Genomic DNA, 16,019 nt, shown 5'->3' on the forward strand with positions numbered 1-16,019 from the left:
TCTCCCCCCCCACGGTGTGCCCTGGGCTTTGTTCATGGGGAACAGCTATGCTGCCCTGACAGCCCTGCCTGCCTCATGCCTCCCTCCAGCCCCCGTGACTCCCTCCTTCCCCCGGTATTTGCCTCACTGTCTGCCCTGCACTCGTCTCCCAGCCCCCGACCTGTCCAGGCTGCGGGAGCCCATCGCGGGGCGGGGCAGGGCAGCCCGAAGGGAGCGGGCTGCAGAGAGGGGAAGTCAGCGGCCGCTCTTCCTCTCTTTGTGAAGTCACCGAAGGGCTGCCTGGCCGGTCCCCAGCTTTCTCCCTGGAGAGCGCAGGCCTTCGCAGCAGGAAGGAACCAGCATTGTTTACGACTTGGCCAGAGCCCACTCGGCTCCCTCCCTTCCCGGCCACGGCCTGGGTGGGGCCAGCCGGCCTGGACTCCCCCTCTGTAGGACCACACCAACACCACCTCTCTGGCCCTCTCAGCTCAGCTTACGACCACGTCCGCAAGACACGCGTGGCCATCAAGAAAATCAGCCCCTTCGAGCACCAGACCTACTGCCAGCGCACGCTGCGGGAAATCCAGATCTTGCTGCGCTTCCGCCACGAGAATGTCATCAGCATCCGAGACATTCTTCGGGCACCTACCCTGGATGCCATGAGGGATGTGTATCCTTCACTTGGCCAGCTGGCTGCCAGGCGGCCTCAGAGCTGGGCTGGGGGAACATTGGGTTTCCTTCTGTTTCCTTCTTCCCTGTCACCCTCCAGAACAAGCCCAGTAAGAGAAACCTAGCGGAAAAGAGGCCACAGGAGGTCGGAGGCTGGGCGGCCCCGGGTGAATCCTGGCCTGCTGCAGCCAGGCAGTGTGGCCTGGGCACGTCTGCTCTCTCTGCTGTGCCGCTGTGGGGTCTGGGCAAGATGGTCTCTATGGGGCTTTGTCTCCTGATATGTCCAATATTGTGACAGGACCCAGCCTCTGCTCACAGCCAGTTCTTCTTTCCCCTCTGGGTCCTCAGCCTGGGAGGCAAGAAGAAAGCTGCCCCTCTCTGAGGGCCTACTATGCGCCAGGCGCTGTGCACGCCCAGGGCTTTCACATTTCGAATTCTACCTCCCACCTGCCCGATGGGACAGGTCTCGGCTCCCTTTCGTAGATGAGGAGATTGAGGCCCAGAAAGCCTTCCGTTGCTGCCTCTGCCCCTCCCCCAAAAGAAACCCTGTCCTTTCTCCAGGACTTCCTGCTGGGAGCCCCACCCAGTCACCTGTGGCCTTGCACCTTGCCCAGGGAGGGCCAGCCTGGCCTTTGTTGCCCTCCCCCCATATCACTTTCCTAGTTTGCTGTCCACTTCCTGCCTGCCTCTGTTGTTAGCAGCTTCTAATACTGTCACCTCTCCCCCACTCCACCCACCCCGTCAGTCCCAGTTCTCCACCCAAGCATGGGGATTGGTACCGCGGCGTCTGCAGGCCCCCACCACAAACTGCGGGCAGGAAACCTCCACGCTCACTCCCAGCTCACCGTGTGACCTTCAGCACCTTCATCTATAAAACAGGGTTGGCCCACATGTTCTCAGAAGGCCCTGTGGGGCTGATTCTAGAAGATAGCCCTTATTCTTGTAGAGACAAGCCACGAGACGTGTGTATGTATGTATGCATGCATGCAAGTTTAATCTTAAATTATCTCAGGACATTTACTCCTCTCTCTTCTGATGCACGGCCAAGCACTCTTTGAACAGGAGCGTGCTGTTGGGAGTGTCTCCTCATTTGTCTTGCACAAACCATTCCCATAAGGTAGACATTTATTTTTAAGCAAACATTTATTGCATGCCAGATGGTATGCATACATTATCTCATTTAACCCTCTCAACAGCCATGTGGCTCAGGCATTTATAATAGCAACACGAGTTCATGTTGCTGAACACTTACAGCGTGCCAAGCGCTGGGCTGGCTTCTTTACATGGGTCATCTCATCTCATCGTCACCACCACTCTCGAAAGAACCATTCTTTTTCCTACTTTTCAGACGAGGAAATAGAGGTGCAGACAGGTTGAGGTGGTAAAACCAATGAGCAGGGGGTGGGGATTTCAGACACAGCAGGTGAACCCCAGAGCTGCCGCTCTTCGCTGGAGTTCTGCCTCCCGCAGAACTGAAGTGCTTTTGCTCAGGTCACCAGCTGAGATGCAGCAGAGGCTGAGAGCCTGGGCCTTGCCCAGCCTGTAATGGGGGTTGGCAGATCTGTTGAGTCTGAGGGGCGCCAGCTGGAGGGCATGCGGGGCCTAGTCACCAGAGCCCGTTCTTCTTAACCAAGTGCCTCCTGCTGCCCCCACCTGTGGGGTCTCCGATACCATCCTCAGCTACATCGTGCAGGACCTGATGGAGACAGACCTGTACAAGTTGCTCAAAAGCCAGCAGCTGAGCAACGACCACGTCTGCTACTTCCTCTACCAGATCCTGCGGGGCCTCAAGTATATCCACTCAGCGAACGTGCTCCACCGGGATTTAAAGCCCTCCAACCTGCTCATCAACACCACCTGCGACCTTAAGGTCAGGGGACCGGGTGCCTGTTCCCTCCTCCCGCCGGGGTCTGGGGCTTCCATTTGATTCATAGCCCCCCGGAGCAGGAGGGCACTGCCAGCCAGGGGAACAGCATGGGCAGGGGCATGGTGAAATGACTGCTCGGGCGGGGAGGCCTTGAGCACCAAGCTTAGCAGCCCCGGTTGGATTCCAGATCTGCGATTTTGGCCTGGCCCGGATCGCCGATCCCGAGCATGACCACACTGGCTTCCTGACAGAATACGTGGCCACGCGCTGGTACCGGGCCCCAGAGATCATGCTGAACTCCAAGGTAGGGGGCCCACCCACCCCCAAAGGGAAGGGGCCAGGTCCCCGGAAGCCCTGGAGCCACCTCTGAGCCAGGCAGGGACCCCCTGGGCCGGGTCACGTTACTCTGGTCCTTGGGGTCTGGAAAGAAGCTAAGCACCAGCTCTTCCCAGGCTCTGCTCTCTGCCTCCTGCAGCATTGAATCCAGGTTGGGGGGGTGGCTTGGCCCAGACAACAGGGACCTGTTGAGGCGGCCCCGGGGCCCACCACTTTCTCCCCCTCCCCAGGGCTACACCAAGTCCATCGATATCTGGTCTGTGGGCTGCATTCTGGCTGAAATGCTCTCCAACCGACCCATCTTCCCTGGCAAGCACTACCTGGACCAGCTCAACCACATTCTGGGTGAGGGGGCCTGGCCAGCTGAGGGGAAGGGAGGTTAGTCTGTTGGAAGTGAGATTTCTTTGGGGTCAGGGTCAGTGAGTGTGGGAGTCGGATCAGGGGTCCCGCCACATTTGGAGCCTCTGCAGCACCTCACAGTATGTCAGTGATATAGATGCTCTCCCGCTGGCACATGGGAAAAGCAAGGAAGTGCTGGAGCTGAGATCTGAACTGAGGGCTGCCCGAGCCCAGACCCCTGGCTTCATCATCATAGTATTGGCTGGAGATAACTGTCAGGGCATGGGATGGGTTGTGGGAGCTCCTGTTCTTGGCTCCTTCTGTTCCCAGAAGGGAGAGAGGATCTCTCACCAAGTCACCTGCCCTACCCATAGGCATCCTGGGTTCCCCATCCCAAGAGGACCTGAATTGTATCATCAACATGAAGGCCCGGAACTACCTGCAGTCTCTGCCTCCCAAGACCAAGGTGGCCTGGGCCAAGCTCTTCCCCAAGTCCGACTCCAAAGGTGAGAGCGACATGGGGGCTGACGGGGGGTGAAAGCTGGGTGCAAGCCCAGCAGCTGCCTGAGTAGACAGGCCCGCTGGGCACAGAGAAGCAAAACAGTACTTCTAGGAACTTCCCGAGCCTTCCCTTTGACCCCTGATTCCTGCCCTTCCTTAGCCCTTGACCTGCTGGACCGGATGTTGACCTTTAACCCTAATAAACGGATCACAGTAGAAGAAGCCCTGGCTCACCCCTACCTGGAGCAGTACTACGACCCAACAGATGAGGTGGGTCAGCCACCAGGAGCAGGCCTGGTGGGTAAGTGGGTGGGTAGGCATCCCTCAGTACCTGGCCTGAGCCTCACATCTGTGCCACCCTAGCCAGTGGCCGAGGAACCTTTCACCTTTGACATGGAGCTGGATGATCTACCCAAGGAGCGGCTGAAGGAGCTCATATTCCAGGAGACAGCCCGCTTCCAGCCTGGGGTGCTGGAGGCCACCTAACCTGAACAGATGCCTCCGCTCCCCGGGGCTGGGTGAGTGCGCCCCACCGCCCACGCGCTGATTCACTCTGGGACCAGGGTACCAAACATCCTGTACAGTCAAAGCTCATGCCCACGATCCATGTCTGTGGTCGCAACAGAAGGGCCAGAGCCTGCCCAGGCCATAGACCTGTGGCCTGCCAGTCTTCATGTCCCTCCTTCCCCCCAGCCCCAAATGTCTCCCATCTGTCCACACCCTGCTGCCTCCAGCCCTAGAGGTCACTGAGGGCCCCTCTCACCCATCTGAGGACTGGAGCCAGGTTTTGCCCCTCCCAGTACGGCAGGTGGGGCCGCAATTGCTTTGGGAGGAGCTAGCAGCTCTCAGCCTGACCCAGATACCACGCTTTCTCACACCTGGTGCCCAGGTCAGCAGTTCACACACCTTGGGGGGACTCTGACCCACACTGCTCTTCCCTCCTTCGTCACTTCCGGTCTTTCGCCAGCTGGAGCCTGATAGAGGGCGGGCAGACACACCTGCGCTCAAACCCCAGGTCTGACACGTAGTAAGAGCTGTGTGATATTGTGCAAGACACTTCACTTCTGCAGCTCCATTTCCTGGGGACAGTCCTGCTAATGAGAGCAAACACAGAGCACTAAGCATTGTTCTAGATGTTTCTGTGTATGAGCTCATCTCACCCTTGCAGCAGAACCATGAGACAGGTACTAAGGTTGTCCCCATTATGAGGAAACAGGCACATCTCACTCAACTGTAGGGATGAAACGAAAGGGGTTGAGGTCAGAGCTCCGGCAGGTGCTCTCCTGGTGCTAATGGTTCCTTTCCTGCCTGCCTTTTCGTTTAGGCCCTGCCTCCTGTCTGCCCTCCCCTGCTGGACTGTTAGAAAATGGACACTGTGCCCAGCCCAGACCCCGGCAGCCCAGGGTCGGGACAGGGCGGGCCTGGCCATCTTCCCTCGCTTTGCTCGGGCCTCCGGCTTCAGGCAGGCCCAGGCCCCCTCCCTCCCCGCTCCTAGGACCTGTGGCTCAGGTGGCCCCAAAGCAGATTCCCCTCAGCTGCTCGGCCTTCCTCTCCCCCAGCTGTCCCAGTCTCTGGTGGTTCTGGAATCGAAGGGCTCCGGCTGCCCTGTGACCTCCTGAGGGACGGTGGGGGATAGGGCGCACTGAGTCGGGACTCAGGGCCAGCCATGCCCCACTCACCTCATTCAAACCCCACCCATTTCCCCTCAAGGAACATTCCTAAGGCTCAAGGGCTAGTATCCTTGAGGAGCTGGGCCCTGCCTAAGCCCCCTCCCCCTAAGCTGCCACATCTAACTCCTGCTGCTTCTGTGTGTGGGTGAGCAGAAGTGGAGGCGGGGGCGTGGAGAGCCCGGGGCCCCTGCCCGCCTGTGCCTGTATCTAATATATAAATATAGAGATGTGTATATGTGGCCCTGGCTCTGTCTGTGTTTGCCGATGCCGTGCCCCTCGCCATGGCTGCTTTGAAGACTGACCCTCCAGCCCAGCTGCCTCCAGCTGTGGCTTTACCTGGCCCGGGCACCTCTGGCCCCCCCGCTGGCCAGGGTTGAAGATGGGGGTGTAAGAAGCTCCACCTCCTAGACAGAGTGGGGGTCACTTTTCCCCTCAGCCACCGTCCGCTCCCCTCTCTGATGTCTTCCTAACTGGCTGGGGTGATTCCGGGGTGATTCCGGCACCTACACACCCCTGGATTTTCTAGAATGGAAGGGATGGTAGCCCCTGGCCACATGCACAAGTGGTCAGGGGGGAGGTTCTAGCAGACGTGTGGGGAACCTGACTCCCCAGTGTTGTCAAGCAGAGGGGCGCTGCCATCTGCGGAGGGTCTGCAGTGTGAGGGCCAGAGCTGCTTGGCCTCGCCTCCCGCCTGTACTCCATCACCAGCTGAGCCCTGCAGCCTGGCGCTGAGCCAGCAGCAGGCTGAGCAGGTCCCAGGGGCGTGGTGGTGACCAGTGGTGGAATCAGCCTACATCAGCCAGGCAATCGGCAAGGCAACACAGTTCACCGGCGACAGCTGAGCTGGCGGCAGCCGGAGCCCGGGAGGCAGGGGCCATGAGCTCTGTGCTGTACTATGCCCTGCCCGCCCTGGGCAGCTATGCCGCGCTCTCCATCTTCTTCCTGCGCCGGCCTCGCCTGCTGCACACACCTGGGGTTCCGGCCTTCTGTCCCCGCCTGGGGGCCCACCGGGGAGGTGAGCTGGGGGGTGGGGGGTTGTAGGCTACTGAGGGTGGACTAGGGAGAGCAAGACACGTGCCAAGGTGGACAGCAGAGAGGGTTGGTCTAAGGGGCCAGATGTTAGGAAGAGGGCAGACCGAGGTAGGAGGAGAGCAGGTGACAGGGCAGGATGTGGGAGGAGGAAAGGAGGCTGCCCACCTGGGCTGACGGGGTGATGAGGCAGGGGCCAGGGGGGAGGAAGGGGCCCAGCCCCAGGGACCCACCGCGCTGCCCCACACAGGATCTGGAGAGAGGCTGGAGAACACCATGGAGGCCATGGAGAAGTGAGTGCGCCCGCCCAGCCGAGCTGCGAGGTCGTGCCAGCTGTGTGCGGCCTGAAGCCAAGGGGTGCCATGCACTTCCTAGTCTGGGTGATGGAGCCCCGGGAGGCATCGCGCCGGCTGCATATCCCGCTTTAAATTGCCCCCCCGCTCCCCTGAACCTCCCACCACCCTGTGCCCCACAGCCCACTGACTTTCGCTCCCTTAGCGCCATGGCCCAGCGCTCAGACCTCCTGGAGCTGGACTGTCAGCTGACCCGGGACGGTGTGGTGGTGGTTTCCCATGACGAGAACCTGTCCCGCCAGTCAGGCGTGAACAAGGATGTGGGCAGCCTGGATTTTGAGGTGGGCCTTGCCCTAGCCCCCCCAGACCCAGGGAGCCCCCACTGAGCCTCCTGGTGACATGCCCCTGCCTCCCCAGGAGCTGCCCCTCTACAAGGAGGAGCTGGAGGTTTACTTCTCACCAGGTAAGAGCATGGGGGTGAGCCCTGGGCTGGGCCAGCCGAGGGGCCATGGCCTCAACCTCTGCCCTCTCTGCTCTGGAACTTGCCCCTCGTCCCCTGGGTTCCCACTCCCACCCACCCGTCCTCCTCTGCTCTCTCCCCATAACCCCCAGGCCACTTCGCACATGGGTCAGACAGGCACATGGTGCGTCTGGAGGATGTTTTCCAGAGGTTCCCTCGCATGCCCATGAGTGTGGAGGTCAAAGAGGAAAACGAGAAGCTCATTCACAAGGTGGTGCTGTGGGCACGGTGGGGAGGGCCCGGCCTGGGGAGAGGCCTAACTCCCTTTCATCTCCTTCCTCCTCCTTCCAGATAGCCAGCCTGGTGAGGCACTTTGACCGCAATGAAATCACCATCTGGGCCTCAGAGAAGAGCTCAATCATGAAGAAGTGCAAGGCTGCTGTGAGGCCCTTTCCCTCCCTGCTCCTGCAGCCCCTCCTCCCAGGGGCTGGAGCCCTGCCCAACCTGGGGGCCTAGGCTGGCGGGGTCTGGGGGTTCTGGGGGATTTGGAGAGGTGAGGTGGTGGAGGAAGTATGTGAGCCAAGTCAAGTCATGCTGCTGGGAACAGGGAGGGTGCATTCAGGCCTTGAGAGCTGGGCCAAGATGTGGCTTTGATCCCGCAGATAGTAGGGTTTCCTGAATATTCCAAAGCTGTTTCCCCTGCAGCCCAAGCCTCTCTGCTCCCCCAGGAGCAGACTGACTCCTCTCACCCCCCCATTGCCTCCCAGAACCCCGAGATGCCGCTCTCCTTCACCAGATGCCGAGTCATCCGGCTGTTACTGCTGTATTACCTGGGGCTGCTGCCCTTTGTTCCTATCCCTGAGAAGTTTCTCTTGTGTTTCCTGCCCACCATCATCAACAGGTACCTACAGGGTCCCCATCTCCCTTCTCCATCCTCCCCCAGGCTTCCAGCTGCTTCTGTCCTTAGAAACCCGACCCCCCATCTCAAGCCCCATTTTGTAGGGTCCCCAGCCACCTTCAGGATAACCCCCACAGCACTGTGAAGACAGGGGCTCTCACCCAGCTCTCAGGATACTAAGAGGACCATGAACCCTCTGAAATTCAGTGCAAATGTACTGGTATGTAGGTGTGGATAGTGTTTTGGGACAAAAGGTTCACTTACTCATCCATTCATCCACCTAGTATTTATTGACTGCCGACTCTTCCAGGTGCAGGAACACCAGTAATAAAGACCAGTGTGGGTGGGGCAAGGCCCTCAGCATACAGTCTGGCTAGGGAGACGCATGTTAATTGTAGCATCACTCTGATGCCCCAAAGGAAAAGCAAGTGTTCTCCTGCGGGGAAACAAGGATTAACAAAGTAACATCTGGGGGACGTATGGGGAATGTGGATACTTCGCCAGCTCTCGCCCCCCCCCCCCCCACCTGCTCTCAGAGAGCTCGGCTGTGGTGGCCCAGTGCTTTCTGCTGCCATGAGAAGCGCCCAGCCAGCCCCCACAACCCTTTGCTACAAAGACATCATTATTCTACAGAACTTTGTGTACAGAATTTTTATGCAGGATTTACAGTGTTTCCACACCCTTTCGTCAGTTGAGCTTTACTTGGCAGCACCCCCAGGAGTTATAGGAATCATGACCCACAGAACATGGAGAATCTGAGGCTCAGAGCTTCTGTAACTTGCTCGAGGTGATACAGCTAGAAGTCCGGGGCCTGGCCTGCCCTGGGGGGCCTGGCCTGCCCTGGGACACTGTGGCCGGGCTCTGAAGTCTCCCCTGGAGTGGGGCAAGCAGGGGCAAGCAGCCGACCCATTAAACGCTGTCTGTTCTCAGAAGCTGGTCAGGCCCAACCGGGAGGACCTCCAGACTGTGTCCAGCTGGGGAATCTAGCTAGGTTTCCGCCCTGGCCCCACCACAGCCTTGCACGTGACCTCGGGCAAGTTAATCAAACTCTCCAAGACTGAGTTTCCGCTTCTGAGAAACAGTGAGGGGTGGGCACACCCTCAAAGCATGGAGTCAAGGATGTAGGAGTAGATCTCACTGAACAAAGGGTGGATTGTTTGGGCAACTGCAAAGGTTCTTTTTTTTATTTTTATGTTTTATTGATTTCAGAGAGGAAGGGAGAGGGAGAGAGAGATAGAAACATCAATGATGAGAGAGAATCATTGATCAGCTGCCTCCTGCACACCCCCTGTGAGGGCTCACAACCCAGGGAATGTGCCCTTGACCGGAATTGAACCCAGGACCCTTCAGTCCACAGACCAACACTCTATCCACTGAGCCAAACTAGCCAGGGCTGCAAAGGTTCTTTTAGAGGGGGTAGGTTTCACTGGTCAGGGATCAGGACCACCCCCACTCTCCACCCCCGTGACGGAGAGAGACCCATGGACTGACCACGACACCCCTTCTCTACAGGACCTACTTCCCATTCTCCTGCTCGGGGCTGAACAAGCTGACAGCCGTGGTTACTAAATGGTGAGGTGGGCGAGACGGCTGGGTGGAGTGTCCCCAAAGAGACCTGCCTCCGCCCTTCTCCTCAGTCCCCCCCATCTTGACCTTGGCCACCCCCTCCCCACCAGGCTCATCATGAGGAAAAGTCTGATCCAACACCTGGAGCAGCGAGGAGTGCAGGTGAGGCTTCGCTACCCCAGTTCCCGGCGCGGGTTGGCACAGCGTTCCAGCCACAGCTCTGCTGCTGACCGGCTGGCGGCTGGGGCAGGTCACCTTCAGAGCCTGGTTTCTTCACTGTAAATGGGGATAATGACAGAGTTAGCTCTTCTGGGCATATCACTGGTACTTAGCAAGGGCCTGGTAAATGCTAGCCATTATGGTGATGTACTGAACTGTCCTGACCCCGATGAGGGGCTGGGCAAAGACAGTAGAGAAACAGGAGCCTGCTCACCTCCTCCTGCTCCCAAGCTTCAGCTGTGACCAGGTCATTTAATTAGCAAACCTTGGTTGAGCATATATTCCGGGCACTACGGGCACTACGGTACTGAGCAGGGAGTTTACCGGGGCAGGAGGGGAAGGAAGCAGGCCATCACCAGCACAGGGGCAGCTCGTGGACAGGAAAGGCAAGTGCGGTGCCTGTGGGGTCAGAGAAGAGAAGGCCTCTGGGAGAAGTGAGGCGCTGGCTCCAGGGGCGGACAAGGGAGAGCACTCAGGCGGGAGGCTCCCGTGGGGAGGCCCAGAGGAGCTAGAGGCTGGCAGTCTGAGAAGCAGAGAGGGCTCCCGCCGCGGCAGCCCGGAGGAGGCGGCACCAGGGGGGCTGGAGAAGGGCAACCCCGAGGGCCTCCTCCGTAAGGAGCCTGGGCTTCTGCCCAAAGGGAGGGGAAGCTTTTGCAGGAAGAGCCCTGACCCAGTTGAGATTTGTTGAGTGAGGGTCATCCGTGTGGCGAAGTGACTGTGGGGGCCACAGTGGAAGCGGAGTCTCATGAGGAGGCTGATGCTGCCACGGACAGGATTTGGGCTCCAGTGCTAACAGTGGGGATGGATGGAAGAGCTTACAGACCAGCCACTGATTGGATGAAGGTGAGAATGAGCCCTCCCACTCATGGGGGCTTCACCTCAACTCTAGGAGGCTGGACCTGAACGCTCAGCTGTCACATTAGGAAACCCAGAGGCCCACTGGCCTGCACAGGGCACAGATCCCGGCCCCACCTATGTCGGTGCCCACAGGAGAGGACTCAGGAGTCAGGGCAGGGAGAGCAGCAGCAGGTGCGGGCAGGCTGGCGGCGCTGGCCTGCTGGCAAACAGCCCACCACTGGCTTTCCGTGGCGTATATACTGCCTCGGCCGATTTCAGGCTACCAGTATGAAGTCACTGGACGGAGCGGGGAAGAGATGCGAGGTAGCACATCCTTGCAGAGTATTTCCACCGGACACATTCGACAGACATAAATCATCTCCAGGGCATTGTGATAGTAAAATGGAAGTATGAGGAAGTGATGAGTTTTTAGGTTTTATTGCCTTTGTTTTTAATACGGTTTACGGAATTGCAAGTTTATGCAATTTAATACTTAATAATGGGTGTGTCCAAAACCAATTTGAAAAATTTCTGGAAACTGAACAATCAGCGCCCCAGCATTCCGCTGCGGGGAGGCCTCCACAGAGAGCCCTGACCAGCTGGGTGCAATGGGGAGTTCCAGGTCAAGCTGTTTGGAAACGGTGCCTCTCTCCCCGCTCAGGTGGTATTCTGGTGCCTTAATGAAGAGTCGGATTTTGAAGTGGCCTACAGTCTGGGGGCCACTGGCGTCATGACTGATTACCCCACAGCCCTGAGGCGCTACCTGGACAACCACAGAGCAGCGGCCCCCGTCTCCTAAGCCTGAGGCCCTTGCCCTCAACAATGTTTCTCTTTCCCAATAAATATTTTATTTTTAGTCAAGCCTTTTTGCATTCTTTTTAGGGGGTAGAGGGTGTCCGGGTGTCAGAGATGCTAGAAAACTCTAAAGATGGCAGCCTAAGGCTGGAGTCTGGGGCCCGGAACTAGCCTGACCCACTGGTTCAACCACATTCCAGACCCAGAGTAATGCCACACCCTGTGCCAGCCTGGCCTCCACTCTCCTTAGGAATGTCCCTTCAGAGCCACAGATAATGGGTCCATTCTTCTGAGAGCGCCAGGCCCACAGCGGGGGGCCTTGGCTGACCCCCTGAGCCTCCACACCTGGCTGCACAGGTGGGCATGGGGGACCGCGGGTCCTCAGCACCACCTGCTGCCTCCCACGCCAACCTTCCCCCCCAGGCTTCCTGTTCCAGAAGCTCCCAGTTCCCCAGCCCTCTCCAGCCGGTAGGTCTGTCACTCATTGACGAAACCGGCTTTTACAAGCTTATGGACGACTCTGGGCCCGGCCGGGCCAGGGCCCGTGCAGGGAACACGACAAGGTTAGCACGGCCCACGTGTGTCAACACTCAGGGGAGCCCACAGCAGACCCCAGCTCCGCCTGCAGAGGAGCCGCACCTGGAGGAGGTGATGCTCAGCGGGGCTCGCCTGTTCCCAGGCGCTGTCCCGGGTCTAACCGACCACACCTTTAGCTCCTGCCTTCCGCGGCTGTCCCTGGTGCCAAGGCCCAGACCGCGGGCTGGACCACAGCGAGAAGCCACCTCTGCCTCCTGCAGGCGGACAACCTCTGCACAACGCGAACAGCAGCGGACGCTGCAGCGGGGATGGGGGTGGGCCCGGGCGGTGGGCAACGCAGACCATTATGACTACTCTGTCCCCGGGGGCGTGATCCAGACACCGTGCCCCTCCGAACCCCGCGCAGGTCAGGTACCTCAGACACGTGCCCCTTCAAGAACCGCGGGAGGCCCGAGGAGCGGCGGGCCGGGCCGGGCCGGGCCGGGCCGGGCCGCTGGGCCGCGAGTGGACTGCGGGCGGCAGCCGCATTTCCGGGCGGCCGAGCCGGAGCGGGGGCAGGGTAGCCCGGCCTGCGCTGGCCGCGGTGTGACGCGCCCCCTCATTTGCATGCTGCGCGCCGATTGGCCGCGGCGCCGCGGGGGCCCAGGGGCTGGCCCCCTCCCCCTCCCGCCGCAGCGGCGGCAGCAGCTGGTCTCGGTGTAAACAAGTCGCGGCGACTGGGGAACCGGGCCGGGGTGGGGGACGGCGCCCACCAGGCCCCCCACTCCCAGGCCAGCCACCCCGGCGGACCGGGCTCCCGCGCGCCCAGGCGAGGTGAGGCCCGCATCCTCAGGGCTGCGCGTCGCCCCGCGCCCCGCCCCGCCAGCGAGGACTGTCCCCTTCCCCGGCGCCCGCCCCCCACCCCGCGCCCCCAGGGTGAGCCCCGGGTCTCAGGTAAGGCTCCGCGATGCAGGTAAGAGCCCCTCGGCATAGACGAGGTTCGGCGTCCCCAGGTAAGAGCTCCACCCCCTCGGTGACCCTCCAACCTCGGGGAGGCCCCAGCCTCCTCCGGGTGCGGGACCTTTCCCCCAGGTGAGCTCCCTGTATGGTACTTGCAGTCGCCCCCCAGCTCCGTCCCCCGCAGTTCAGCTGAGGTCCTAAAGACCATCCAATTCCTAGCCACTTCCTGCTCCCCTAAACAGAGCTGACAGCTCATCCACTCTAGAGCCCCTTCCTCCAGTTTCAGTTGCCAGGTCAGCTGGGGTGAGGCTGAAAGCAGGTGGGTGACTCATCTTGGGCTCCTCCTAGCCTCAGTTTCCCCAATGATGCAACTTGAGGCCTCTTCAGTGAGTCAAAACTGAGCCAGTTCTGGCCCCTGGAGAGGCTGCTGGCTCTGGGGAGAGGAGACAGCAGCCAAGTGTGACACTGAGAGAGTCCCCGTGGCCCTGGGCGTGCCTGCTTGTGTGTGGCTGGGGTCCTGACAATACACTCCCTCCCTCCCCAACAGGCACTGGGCTCCCTCTGCTCTCCGTGGGCCGCTCCCCGCGTGGGGCCACTGCCCCTGGCCCCCGCCATGGTGCGGATTTCAAAACCCAAGACGTTTCAGGCCTACTTGGATGATTGTCACCGGAGGTATAGCTGTGCCCACTGCCGTGCTCACCTGGCCAACCACGACGACCTCATCTCCAAGGTAACCGGATCATAGTTGGGGCTGGAATGGGAGGCTTGAGGGCTGCTTGGCAGCTCCCCACCAATAACCCTGACCCCCTCTTCTCTCCCTTTCATCCTTTAGTCCTTCCAGGGCAGTCAGGGGCGTGCCTACCTCTTCAATTCTGTGTGAGTATTTGGCCTCCTGTCTTTCTTTTCCTGACCTCTATTGTGACCTGTGACCCATGGCACCATGCTGAGACTCTCAAAGCCCCCTGGTTCAGGCAAGAAGCTAAGGACAGACACAGTTGGATACAAGCTAGAGTTGGGCTTTGTGATGGCGGGACCCTCTCTGGGACTGCCCCCATGTCCCCACAGGGTGAACGTGGGCTGCGGGCCAGCCGAGGAGCGGGTGCTGCTGACAGGCCTTCATGCTGTCGCTGATATCCACTGCGAGAACTGCAAGACCACTTTGGGCTGGAAATATGTGAGTCAGTGACCTCTGACCCCAAGCTAGCTTTTGACATGACCTCACATCACAAGCAGTCATCGGATAATCTTTCAGAGTGTATGGGCCCAGCTCACACAAGTCAAACAGTCTTTTCATCCCCTGACCATGTTTTCATCTCTCACATCAGACAAAGGCTTTTTTTTTTCTCTCTTAACCCATCCATCTCCTCACAGGCACAAGCACCCCATTTTAGAGATGATGATATAATCAGAATTACCATTTATTACCAAAAATGCTTGTTGTTATGTGCATCACAACAGTAATTACAACAATCCTATAGGTAGAGTCTACTTTCTCTTCACTTTACAAAAGAAGGAAGCCCAGAGATGTTAGGTAACTTGCCCAAGGTCACACATCCAGCAAGTAACATAATAGGGACCAGAGTCCTACTTCGTTTTGTTTTTAACTCCAAACCCTTGACCCCAGCTTCTATTACCATTCAGAGGGTCAGAGAGGTTGCCCAAGACCCCACAGCAACACAGAGCTTGGGTCCATGTGCCTCCTTTTCCACTGCCCTCCTTACCACTGCTGCTGTCCAGGGTCTGATTTCACTGCTCCGAGTTGCATTTCCTTACCTGGCAGTGGAGGATAAAGCCACCACTTGGCACCCAAGACTGTTATGGAGATCAGATTAGATGCAGCAGCAGAAGATGCTCTTGGGAAACTGCAGCTGCTTGGAGCTGTGGGGCCTTGGTGATGTGGATGCCCCAGGCAGAGGCAGACAGGCAGCCCTGACCAGAGTTCACCCCTGGGCCTGCCACAGATTTGCTTTGTGTACCTGTGCAGGTGGCTTGGCCTCCCTGGAACTTTGTAAAACAAAGAGGTGGCCAGTGTAGATGTCAAAAACTCAAGTGCTTGCAGGGCCAAGCAGATACTGTGGATCTGCAAAAGGGGCAACATAGATTGGAGGCAGCACAGCCTGCCTCTATGTTAGTAATTCAGTTATTTCTATTAAATTCCCTACTGGCCAACAAACACACATGTAGGCCAACATTGGCACTCGGGCTACCAGTTTGTAATCCCTGGGTCTTGTAGACACTTACATATCCTCATTGTTGGAGCCAACATTAGCGCTTTTAAAAGCACCCACTATTCAGGGAGTTCTGTGTATCCCACTAGTGAGAAACTCGACCCTGCCACTTAACAGCTCTGTGTCTGTGGGCAGATGGCTTGGCTTCTCTGGGTGACAGCTTCCTCAGATATGAAATAGGGCCAGTCATATCCATGCCCCAACCTCTATCCCTGCTGGTAAGGCCCTTGCTCCAGGGATGACAGGCTCTCCCCTCCTTTTAGGAACAGGCCTTCGAGAGCAGCCAGAAGTACAAAGAGGGGAAGTACATCATTGAACTCAACCACATGATCAAAGACAACGGCTGGGACTGACCCCCACTCTTGCCTCATGTGGCTCCAGCCCGGCCTGGCCGCCAGGGGGCGCCACTGGCTTCCCTTCCCTGCCGGAAGGGAGCTCTGGACCCGCAGAGCCCCTGCAGAGGAAGGACTCGGCTCCTGTACATATATTTTATTGCATGCACTGTGACCTTGGGGGGAGATCAGAAGGTGGGACACCACCACCCCCACCTCCCTGCGATCTGGCTGGCTTGGATCTCATTTTTTAACCTCTTCCCGCCCCGCCTACCCCATCGATATGGCCCTGTGTGCTGTTCTCTTAGCCCAGTGCAGCGTCTGCCCTGTGAACTCCTCCCACTGGGCGCCTCTTACCGCACGCGTGTCCCCTCCCCTAGTTCTGTAGCGTTTGTATATAATAAAACAATGAAGCGGAGACAGCCCCAGGCTTATGTGGAATCGGGAAGGGGGAACTCAAGTGCAGAATCCTGCCTCTATAGACCTGTTTCCATCTGAGCCCCAATGGGGCAGCAGGTAGGTAGG

General features: G+C 58.8%; 3 protein-coding genes and 1 long non-coding RNA gene across 8 annotated transcripts; 3 read left to right on the forward strand and 1 right to left on the reverse strand.

Annotated features, from left to right (window-relative positions):
- Positions 1-98: 98 nt before the first annotated feature.
- Positions 99-5,600, forward strand: MAPK3 (mitogen-activated protein kinase 3; the record flags this gene model as incomplete). The annotated part of the gene is made up of 8 exons (XM_023744657.1): positions 99-649; positions 2,329-2,518; positions 2,703-2,819; positions 3,082-3,196; positions 3,565-3,696; positions 3,852-3,961; positions 4,055-4,209; positions 5,016-5,600. Coding segments are annotated over 7 exons (1,338 nt in total), but the record flags the coding sequence as incomplete, so codon positions are not given.
- Positions 5,601-5,742: 142 nt separating this feature from the next.
- On the forward strand, positions 5,743-11,524 carry GDPD3 (glycerophosphodiester phosphodiesterase domain containing 3). Of its 5 annotated transcripts, XM_006103315.3 has the most exons (10): positions 5,743-6,376; positions 6,641-6,683; positions 6,889-7,024; positions 7,101-7,146; positions 7,296-7,414; positions 7,495-7,584; positions 7,911-8,044; positions 9,554-9,613; positions 9,718-9,769; positions 11,325-11,524. In XM_006103315.3, the coding sequence occupies exons 1-10, from the start codon at positions 6,238-6,240 to the stop codon at positions 11,460-11,462; spliced, it is 957 nt and encodes a 318-aa protein (XP_006103377.1). In that variant the 5' UTR covers positions 5,743-6,237; the 3' UTR covers positions 11,463-11,524. The 5 variants fall into 5 exon arrangements, 3 of the variants coding, with proteins under 3 accessions (XP_006103377.1, XP_023600388.1, XP_014301192.1); XR_002826407.1 differs by lacking the exon at positions 5,743-6,376 and having other exon boundaries at positions 6,390-7,024; positions 9,718-10,669; positions 11,325-11,453; XM_014445706.2 differs by lacking the exon at positions 5,743-6,376 and having other exon boundaries at positions 6,390-7,024.
- Positions 9,749-12,546, reverse strand: LOC106694474. The gene is made up of 2 exons (XR_001345512.2): positions 12,411-12,546; positions 9,749-9,883 (listed from the first exon to the last, which is right to left on the reverse strand). It is a non-coding gene; the product is annotated as an uncharacterized LOC106694474 (long non-coding RNA).
- Positions 12,547-12,673: 127 nt separating this feature from the next.
- YPEL3 (yippee like 3) lies at positions 12,674-15,916 on the forward strand. The gene is made up of 5 exons (XM_006103317.3): positions 12,674-12,808; positions 13,482-13,664; positions 13,767-13,810; positions 14,000-14,108; positions 15,426-15,916. The coding sequence occupies exons 2-5, from the start codon at positions 13,548-13,550 to the stop codon at positions 15,513-15,515; spliced, it is 360 nt and encodes a 119-aa protein (XP_006103379.1). The 5' UTR covers positions 12,674-12,808; positions 13,482-13,547; the 3' UTR covers positions 15,516-15,916.
- The last annotated feature ends 103 nt before the right edge of the window (positions 15,917-16,019 follow it).

Source organism: Myotis lucifugus, unplaced genomic scaffold (assembly GCF_000147115.1).
Source record: "Myotis lucifugus unplaced genomic scaffold, Myoluc2.0 scaffold_480, whole genome shotgun sequence".
Taxonomy (NCBI): Eukaryota; Metazoa; Chordata; class Mammalia; order Chiroptera; family Vespertilionidae; genus Myotis; species Myotis lucifugus.

What these genes read in the sequence shown, in the direction of transcription:
- YPEL3 (XM_006103317.3), top strand. Translation starts at nt 13,548, where the DNA reads ATGGTGCGGATTTCAAAACCCAAGACGTTTCAGGCCTACTTGGATGAT. An exon ending in ACGACGACCTCATCTCCAAG is followed by an intron (nt 13,665 to 13,766) that starts GTAACCGGATCA and finishes TTCATCCTTTAG; the next exon opens with TCCTTCCAGGGCAGTCAGGG. An exon ending in GCCTACCTCTTCAATTCTGT is followed by an intron (nt 13,811 to 13,999) that starts GTGAGTATTTGG and finishes ATGTCCCCACAG; the next exon opens with GGTGAACGTGGGCTGCGGGC.
- GDPD3 (XM_014445706.2), top strand. Translation starts at nt 6,530, where the DNA reads ATGTGGGAGGAGGAAAGGAGGCTGCCCACCTGGGCTGACGGGGTGATG. An exon ending in TGGGCAGCCTGGATTTTGAG is followed by an intron (nt 7,025 to 7,100) that starts GTGGGCCTTGCC and finishes CTGCCTCCCCAG; the next exon opens with GAGCTGCCCCTCTACAAGGA. An exon ending in TGAAGAAGTGCAAGGCTGCT is followed by an intron (nt 7,585 to 7,910) that starts GTGAGGCCCTTT and finishes ATTGCCTCCCAG; the next exon opens with AACCCCGAGATGCCGCTCTC.